Here is a 9,139-nt window from a genome sequence, read left to right as displayed (position 1 = left end):
GGGCCAGTCCCCACTCCCATCCCCACCCTGGCCTTGCACCGTTCTTGGTTTTGGTCCCTGATCTCAGTTTCATTCAGGCTGCAATGACCATGAGTGGGTCAGCCTGGTGACTCTGGAAGGCAAAGAAGGAAGGGGAGAGGGCAGAGGGGTTTATTGGGGGCTCCCAGAGAAAGGGGCCCTGGGCTGCTGCCTTCGAGGTGAGAACCTAGGCCCCTCCTTCACAAGCGAGGCTGATCCCTGAGGTCACTGCGGGACACTGTTAGGTTTATTCCAGGGTGTGTGGATGGATGACCATGGGGGAGCAGCAAGGGCGGCCAAGGTCACCTGGTGGCAAGAGGCCCAGGGATGGCTGCAGGTTGTGCAAGGTCCTGCAGAGCCGGAGTCTCTGGCCAGTTGGGGAGTGCCACCTTCTGCCTCAGTCTGAGGGGTAGGGACAGTCACTGGAGCAGCAGTTTTCGTAGTTCACAGGGCTCGGTGATGGGCATTGAGCAGGCCTGGTTCTCACACACGTATGCAGTGGCCTGGTCCTCCAGCCGTCGCAGGGTGTTTAGGAAGGGCAGCTGGCGGGATAGGAAGCTCGAAGGGTCCCCGTCGGCCAGGATCAGCACCTGGGGAGTGACAGAGCAGAGAGGGTCACAGAGAGGGGCACAGGGGCCCCCAGTGGGGTCCACTGCTGGGTTATCTCCCCGCAAGCCTTCAGAGGGGCTGGAGAAGAAAACGCGGGGAGACAGAGGGTAGGGCGAGCTCAGGGCACACGCACCTTGTTGGGGATGTAGACAGAGTGGACACACTGCACCAGAGCCTTGGTGTCCTTCGCCTGGGGGTCTCCACAGATCACAATCTGGCCAAAACAAAAGGTTACTCCAGTGTCTGGGGTCAGGCCTCAGGCCCGCGAGGGTTTCACCACCCTCCCTCCACCCCACTCTCTATCCCTAAGAATTTTCCTTTCAGCTTCAACCCTTTCCCCACTGGGGAAGCTGCCTCTAAGTGGGGTCCCCAAAGCCTAGATTGGAGAGGTCAGAGTTCAGGAAAGAAGAAGGCCTGGGGACAGCTGGGAATGGGGACTCATCTCAGTGTCCCCCAGCCCAGCTGCAGTAAAACTCCACCAGATTCAGTGCTTGGCAAGTGGGAACACACACACACACATACACAAGGATACACAAAGTGGTGATGTCATACATAAGTAGTACAGTTACAAACACACACAGGAGACCCCAAACACTGGGAAAGACAAACACGGAGGCCCATACACAAGAAGCCACACAGAACAGCCACACAGAGATGCTTACAGAGAGGCAGATACACATGCAAACACCAAACACAGACAGAGACAGAGAGGCAGAGATAACATGGACAAACAGGCAAATATAGGCAGACAAACCTGAAGACACACACACAGAGGCAAATGCATACTGGCAAACACTCAGCAAGCACATACCAAGAAAGGACAGCACACAGAGACACATTCACAAGGTCATACACATCCACACACAGCAATACCACACATAGGGATATGCACGCAGATACCTACACACAACCCACAGACCCCGGTACACTAATAGACAGAGATGCACACAAGAACACACACACACAGGGCAAAGCCCAGACACACTCTCAGCCACCAGAGCAAATTTATATATTTAGTCCCTGCCTCCTGCCCCCACACTCTGAGAGTCCAGTGACAGGCAGGTACCCAGCTGTGCCAGAGCCAGTCTCCATAGACACACATACTCACATAGGCACCTCCACCTGGAGAGCAGCCCTTACAGACATTCACACGGAGCCTGCCTCAGGCATACGTGCACACACACTGGCAGATGGCCACACACCTACAAACACAGAGAGACCTGCACATAGTTACTCACACCTGAGCTCTGGGGTAGGGTGCAGCCCCGGGAGCCTCCACCCCTTCCCCCATCCCCCAGCGTAGCCCCAACTCACATGCCCTCACACACACCCCACCTGCTTAAGGGTCTGCTGGTGGGCTGAGAGGGCACGGACCATCTCGGGCAGTGCCACCGGGACACGGCGCATGCGCTCAGAGAAGGCAGTCAGCAGGCACACACACTTGTCCATCCAGTCCTTGTGGCCCGTGAAGCCATGCAGCCGGAGCAGGTTGTGGGCCGACACAGAGTTAGCGCTGGGCTCTGCACCATCCTGGTCTGCAGTGTGGGGTGGAGGGAGTGAGGGTAGCAGCCACTGCCCCAGGACTGTGGCCAGAGCTACTGGGTGATGGGATGGGGTTCTAGAAGATCCCTGGCCACCCTGTTCTCCCCCAGGCCTGAGAGTTAAATGCCAGCCCCTCCTGTTACTGATACTTATTTCTCCCACCGGCACCCTCAGCTCTACTCATCCTGGCTGAACTATTGGTTCCCAGTCTTCCCCATCCCACTGTTGACACCTCGATCTAATCACCCCGCTGCTCAAGCCAGAATGGGCATCACCCTTGCTCCTCCCTCCCTCTCTCTCCCTCCACTTCTAATCTATCCACAAATCCTGTCAGGTCTGCTATAAGATAGATCCAAAGCCGGCCACTTCTCCCATCTCTTCTACCCTGGTCAGTTCACCAACACTTGCCTGGACTGGACGCCAGTAACAGCTTTCTCACTGGTCTCCCCATTTCCCCTGCCCCCATTCCTTCTCCACCAGGAGTCAGAGTGACAGAGTGACCTTAAACCTAAATCAGATCGGGTCACAACCCACTTAAAACCCTTCAGAGCCTTCCATTCCTTGCCACGGCCTACGAGGCCCTGCCCACCTTGGTGCCCCCCTCTCTTGCACTGTCCACATCCCTCTGTCCTCCAGGGCACAGAATCTTTGCCCTCAGTCCTCTCACAGCCTGTCCCCTCTGCCTGGACTCTCCCCAATGCCTCCAGGACCACATGGCTCTGTTTTGTCCTTCGGTCCTCAGGTTACATGACACTCGTCACAGGCATTCCTTGGCTTCCCCCATCTGATTGGCCCCTCTGATGTTTCTCTCAAGGCCCTTTCCTCCACGCAGCTAATATTTATTGTGCCAGGCCTGCTCTAGACCCTGGGGACATAGTAGACAGAAAGGGCTGCTCCCCAGAAGCATATATTGGAATGAGGGGAGAGAGACCATTAGCAACAGCCAAGTAAAGACACGTTGGGTGACAGTAAGTGCTACTGTGGAAAGTAAGGGGATGGGGGCCCGGCTAGAGGGTTCGTACATTTTTGTGGTACTCACCACAATTTTTACTGCACATTTGTGCGTGCATTTTTGCATGAAGCATTACTGTTTATTAGCGGTCTCCCCTACTACACCACAAGCTTCATGAGAGCATGGATCACATCGGTCTTGCACACCAACACATGAATCCATACCAGTTACTGTGCTAAGCGTAAGCACGGATTAGGTAAACTGATCTTTCCATCAACCCTGTGAGGTAGTACCAATGTTGGCTCCGTTTTACAAATTAAGAAACTGAATCTCAGAGACGTGTGAGAGCAGCCCCAAGTCACCCAGTTGATAAGTGATGGAGGTGGGACATGAACCTAGGACGGCCCAGCCCAGCCCAGCCCAGCCCACGCCAGCTCTTCACCCCCATACTGCACTTAAGGTCCCTGGGAAAACCAAGCCTCAGATGGGTTCAGGACCCCAGGCCAACCCTTCTATCCCACTTCCCCACTGACCGTCCTTCAGGCGCAGAGGCAGGCCAGCCCCCAGCTCAGCCTCACTGCAGAAGTAGCCGCCACCACGGGAGTCCCAGAAGAGCCTGTCCTGAGTGTCCTGCAGCCGCAGAGCCCACTCGAGCCACGCGCTCTCCTGAGAGGCTTCGTACAGGTCCAGCAGGCCCCGTACCACGAAGGCGTAGTCCTCCAAGAAGCCCCAGCAGGGCGGGTCGCTGCAGGGAGAGGCATTGAAGGAGGCTGGGGACAGGCCCGGGGGACAGAGGGGCTTTCACAGAAGGGGCTTTTTCATGCATTATTTCACTTAACCGGCAAAATCTACCTCTCAGGTGGGTACCATTAGCCCGCTTCCTGGATAAGCAAACATACCTAGGGAGGTTAAGAACTCAGCATGGTGAGTAGATGACAGGGCCAGCATTAGAGGCTACTCAGAGTGGAGGACAGGGGCAGAGGTTGGAGGGGGGAGCGCAGGGAGACAAGCCCTCCCTGTCTGCCTGGCCCCCCACCTGTGCTCCACTGTCCCCCCAGAGCCCGCGTAGCAGGTCCGCATCAGGCGGCCAGTGGCCACGTCAAACATGTGCCGCTTCAGGAACTTGGCACCATTGATGGCACAGTTGATAAGCCTGTCCATGCCCAGGACAGCCCCGGTCACTGCGTAGCCAGACACCATCAGCCCTGGAGGGAGGAGAGACTGATGGTTGTGGGAAGCTGGTTGGGGGCCTCCAGGTATATCTACCCCAACCCCCTCCCAGGCCCTGCTACTCACTACCTGCGTGACTTTGGGTTTGCTCATCTATAAATTGGGGATGATACACCTAACGAAGGAGAAACTACCACTTAGCAGGTGCCTGACATACAAAAGGGGCTTGTGAAGAGTAATTCTACAAACAGGATCAGGCCTCAGACATGGCCACCCTACCATTCCAGGCAGCCAACATCTTGGAGTCCAGGTGTGGCCTTGGTCGATGTTTCCGGACCTGGAAGAGCTTCTCTAGCCCCAAATTGAGCAAGGTCCGTACAGCCTCCACGTCCAAGCCAAAGCGGGCAGCGGTCAGCTCCAGCGAGTACCGGACGTTGAGCACGTTCTGGCCCTGCAGCTCCCCCTTGGGGTCCTGGAGAAAACAGCCCTTGTCTTAGGCTTAGGGAGTCTACAAGCTTGTCTGGCTTCAGAACACCTCCCGTGTCCCCAGAAGCCCTCACCTGGTTGGGGCTGATATTGCCTGCCTCTGTGAGCCCGTAGTGCTTCGTGAGGAGCTGGCCGGAGGTCAGCGGCTCACTGGCACCCAGCACAGGCTCGGGGAGGAGCTGCTGGATCTCCTTGACTGTCCACAAATAGAAAGCACCCTCTTTCGGCCGCATGCCCCGCTCTGGGGGTGAGTCCGCGTCCTCTGCACTGTAGAAGCCTCCAGACTATGGGGAGGGGAGAGTTGGCTGGCCCCAGTCCTAAAGGGAGTGGAGGCCCTGACCCCCCCCATAGCCAGACCCCCTGCCTCTGGAGGACACACACCCGGTGACTCAGGCTCCTGGACACATACTGCAGGATACCTTTGGCAACGTCGGAGTAGAATTCGTCACCAGAAATCTGAGGAGAAAGGAAGCAGGGTATAAACAGAGGTCACTGGGGAGGCCTAAGAACACGGCATAGCATGGGGTGGGGGCGTCCAACATTCTCCCAGGAAGGTGAGGGAAGGAAGCCTGGACAGGAGGCTTATGGAAGGGAATTAGGAGTTGAAGTTATAAGGGAGCCAGCAGTTGCTAGAAAGGCCTTGGGAGGGACAGCCAGGATTAGGTGGACAAGCTGAGGTATGGGAGACTTTGCTCTGGGCTGGGGTATGGGGTCACCTGGAAAGCCTGCGAATAGGCCACCGCAAGCTGTGCCTGGTCATACAGCATCTTCTCAAAGTGGGGGACGAGCCACTGGCGGTCCGTGGAGTAGCGGTGAAAGCCCTGTGCCAGGTGGGACACGGAGCTGAAAGCTGATCCCAGCTTTTTCCCCCATCCCAGTGCCTCCTAATGCCCCCTCCAGGGAATACCCGGCCCCTCTCACCTGCCCCACATGGTCCCGGATGCCCCCGTTGGCCATCATTTTCAGGGTATGCAAGGCCATCTGCTGGGCCCGAGAGCCATCCTGGGTTATTCGATGGCTGAGCCAGTAGGAGAAGAGGAAGCTCAGGATCACTGTGGGGTGCCGAAAGCACACAGGTGAGAGAATGGGGGGTGGCGGGGTGGGGAGTGAAGTCTGAGGAGTCAGGAGGCCTTTGGCCAGATTGGGGTTAGGAGTTCTCTGGATAGGCTGGGGGTCAGGAAGTATGTGGTCAACGCAGAGGACAGAAGATCACTGCCCAAGCCACAGGTCAAAATAGCATTGGCCAACAAGGGGTCAGAAGGACACTGACCAGACCAGAACACAGGAATCATAAGCCAGCCCACAGTTAGAGTGTCACTGACTAGACCTGGAGTCAGAGATCATTATCCAGGTCAGGGTAAAACATACACTGTTGAGACCAGAAGGCAGATCTTCATCAGCTAGCTAGAGGACCAGAAGGCCACTGACAGGCTAATGTAAGGAGGTCACTGTCCAATCAGGTTAACGACCAAGCCAGGGGTCAGAAGCTCACTGATCAGGACAAGAATCAGAAGGTAATTAGCCAGGCCGGGGTTAGGGCATGGAGGGGGGCACTGACCCGGCGTGGGGAACTTGGGGGCCTCAGCGAAGCCACCATACTCCTCGTCGTAGCCCTCATCCAGCTGCTGGAAGCAGCGGCTGTTCATGGTGGCAGCAGAGGGCGGCAGCTGGCGGTCGCCCATGCTGATCTCCGACCGGGCCAGCAGGGCTGCTGTGACACGCTGGCTGTTTTCTAAAAGGGTGTTCCTGTTCTGTTTCCACTGTAGGAGGCGGGAGAGACCTGGGAGTGAGCACAGGGTGCGAGCTCCTTGTTCACTCAGCCCTGGCGCCCCCAGCCCCTGCCATGCATGCCCACCTGGTCCCGTATTCGGAGCAACACCGTGCGGAAGCCAACTCGGGTCAAGCCATCCTCAGGGGGGAAATACGTGCCCCCTACAAAGGGCTGGAGGTTGGGAGTCAGCCACACACTCATGGGCCAGCCCCCACCGCTGCTGGTGGCCTGGTGGAGAGAGGGCAAGGGTGAGCATCCCCAGCACTGGGGCAACACACCCCCGCAACTCCCACAGGAAGACGCTCACCTGCACGAAGGTCATGTACACTTTGTCGACATCCGGCCGCTCCTCCCTGTCCACCTTCACACTGACGAAGTCCTCACTGAGCAGGCGGCCAATCTCCTCGTTCTGGAAGGACTCCTCCTCCATCATGTGGCACCAGTGGCAGGTGGAGTACCCCACTGGAATAGGGCCAAGGAAGGGGTCAGAGAACCAGTGATGGGTCCGCAGGGGGTCAGCCAAGGGGGCCCAGCTGGACTGAAGAGGCTCTGATCTCTAGTTTCCTGGGAGCCCCCCAGGACCAGAGGGCCCTACCCCATTCACTGGCCCCCTCCCCCGTCCTAGGAAGGTGTGCGCATTACCTGAGAGGAAAATTGGCTTGTTTTCTTTCCTGGCCTTGTCGAAGGCTTCCTGTCCCCAGGGGTACCTAGGCCCAGAAGGGTGGGGCATCAGTCACTAGCCTAGCGAGTCTAGGAGGGAACTGAGACCTCAGTTGCTTTGAGTCGGGGGCATCGAATTGGGAGAGGTACTCACCAGTCCACTGGGTTGTAGGCATGCTGCAGCAGGTATGGTGACTTCTCGTTGACGAGGCGGTTAGGGGCTCTCTGCGGTATGGACGGGGGGCAGCTAGGCCGGCTGCCCTTCCCTCCAGCAGGCATGGGCACAGAACTAGTGACCGTTGCACTTCGGTCCTTGTCCCGGGAGGAGCTACCCCTGGCATGAGCAGATGGGGCAAGCAGGTGAGGGGCCCCCACTCATCTCCTCCCAGGCCTACCCCGGAACCCCACTCCACCTCACCCAGCCTTCTGGCAACCCTTCCTGGAACCCCCATCCTAACCCACCTTTCTGAACCACGGGGGAGACCGTGGCCTTTATGCTCCCCCTTGTGTTTTTGGGGGGGTGAGGAGAGGTGGCTCATTGGGAGCTCCGTGCCAGGTTAGTCTCCCCCCAACCTCTGCACCTGGTGGTGGGAAGGATGATGACTGTGAGGTCAGGGCGGGTCATAATGGACAGAATGGTCCTTGGGAGCTCCCTTCCCTCCCCCTACCTGGCCCCTCCCCAGGGCAGCTGGGACGGAGGTGGCTCTCTGGTATTCCTGGTGTATAATCTGACCAGGAAGGTTCCTGCCGCTGGTGGCTGGACAGGCCAAGAAAGGTTGGTTCTGGGGCTAGACTAGGCTAAGGGCAATCAGAGGAAAACAAACAAGGGGGCTCCTTCATTCAACACTCATCCACTGGGCACTTGTGTGGGCCAGGTCCTATGCCAGACCCCCAGAACACTGAATCAGACATGGTCCTGATCTCAGGAACCAGCCTGGGAGGCTGGTGCTGTGGGACAGATCTAAATAATGACAGGTCCATGCAGCAATAGGACTGTCTGGCCCAGCTCAGGCTGCTGTTAGAGAAGGGCCCTGGGATCAGCCTTGGGGTTCTGGGAAGGCTTCCTGGAGGTGGTGTCGGAACAAAGTCCCTGAGGAGCTTGCCCTGCGGCCTGAGGAGGCGGGAAGGGAGGGAAAAGGAGGGAAGAGAACGTTACAGCCAGACCCCATCGCGGGAGCAGACCAGAGGGCAGTGGGGGGAGAACTGGGCATGCAGGGGTGATCTGGGGGCAGGCACTAGAGACAGGGCCCGGACGACTGGCCGCGGGGTCCCGCAAGCGCAGGGCACTCCGCAGGAGCCCACTCGCCAGCCCGTACCTGCGGCTCGCGGAGAGGCCTGGCCGGGCGCCGGGTAGCCGGAGGCCGTGGCGCAAACAGGCCCGCGCACCCAGCATGGCTATTCGAGGCTGAGGGCCGGCCTCCGCGGACTGGAAGGAGGGAGTGAGACTGCGAGGGGCGGAGCCGGGCACCGACAGAGCCGCGGGCGGGTCTTCACAGGGATTCGGGGCCGCGTGGCTGATCTCCGAGCGCCTCCCGATGGCTGCGCGCGGGGTTGCAGGCTGGACTGTCAGAGCTTGAGAGGATCCGGACATGTGCACAAAATTAGGTTGGGTACTGCTGGACCTAAACCTCTGTCTGTGTGAGAATGACTCTCAGTGAGGGAAACATGGAGGACTGTGGGGATTCTAAGGGCGTGGAATGTGAGAGCCTACCTCGTCTCGTCTAACGCTTGCCCGTTTTCAAAGAAGAAAGGAGGCTCTAGCCTTCTGGCCAGGCCCACCCATCTAGAGAGCATTGCCTTTGCTCAGCCTCCCCATCTCAAGGTCCTGCCCAAGTCCTGCCCTCTCCAGGACGCCTTTCTGAATACAAATGATAAGAAAACATTTAGTACTGTGTACTTCACTGGCCGGCCTTGCGTGGTGCAAACAGTCT

The 9,139-nt window shown here is 58.0% G+C and overlaps 1 protein-coding gene across 1 annotated transcript; it reads right to left on the bottom strand.

Annotated features, from left to right (window-relative positions):
* Positions 1 to 364: 364 nt before the first annotated feature.
* SPATA20 (spermatogenesis associated 20) lies at positions 365 to 7,542 on the bottom strand. Its single transcript, XM_023553582.2, has 15 exons — positions 7,363 to 7,542; positions 7,191 to 7,255; positions 6,856 to 7,010; positions 6,633 to 6,776; positions 6,336 to 6,537; positions 5,699 to 5,829; positions 5,494 to 5,598; positions 5,159 to 5,233; positions 4,852 to 5,061; positions 4,571 to 4,763; positions 4,158 to 4,326; positions 3,655 to 3,866; positions 1,963 to 2,162; positions 761 to 841; positions 365 to 608 (listed from the first exon to the last, which is right to left on the bottom strand). Exons 1-15 carry the CDS (start codon positions 7,485 to 7,487, stop codon positions 438 to 440), a joined length of 2,238 nt encoding a protein of 745 aa, XP_023409350.1. The 5' UTR covers positions 7,488 to 7,542; the 3' UTR covers positions 365 to 437.
* Between the last annotated feature and the right edge of the window lie 1,597 nt (positions 7,543 to 9,139).

This window comes from Loxodonta africana, chromosome 18 (genome assembly GCF_030014295.1).
Source record: "Loxodonta africana isolate mLoxAfr1 chromosome 18, mLoxAfr1.hap2, whole genome shotgun sequence".
Taxonomy (NCBI): Eukaryota; Metazoa; Chordata; class Mammalia; order Proboscidea; family Elephantidae; genus Loxodonta; species Loxodonta africana.
This window is presented reverse-complemented; position numbering and strand designations above follow the sequence as displayed.

Excerpts from the sequence above, each read along its gene's own strand:
- SPATA20 (XM_023553582.2), bottom strand. The coding sequence starts at position 7,487 with ATGCCTGCTGGAGGGAAGGGCAGCCGGCCTAGCTGCCCCCCGTCCATA. Across the intron at positions 7,011-7,190 it reads CAAGCCAATTTTCCTCTCAG|TGGGGTACTCCACCTGCCAC; the intron begins GTAATGCGCACA and ends GCCCTATTCCAG. Across the intron at positions 3,867-4,157 it reads GGGGGGACAGTGGAGCACAG|CGACCCGCCCTGCTGGGGCT; the intron begins GTGGGGGGCCAG and ends CTCTCCCTGCAG.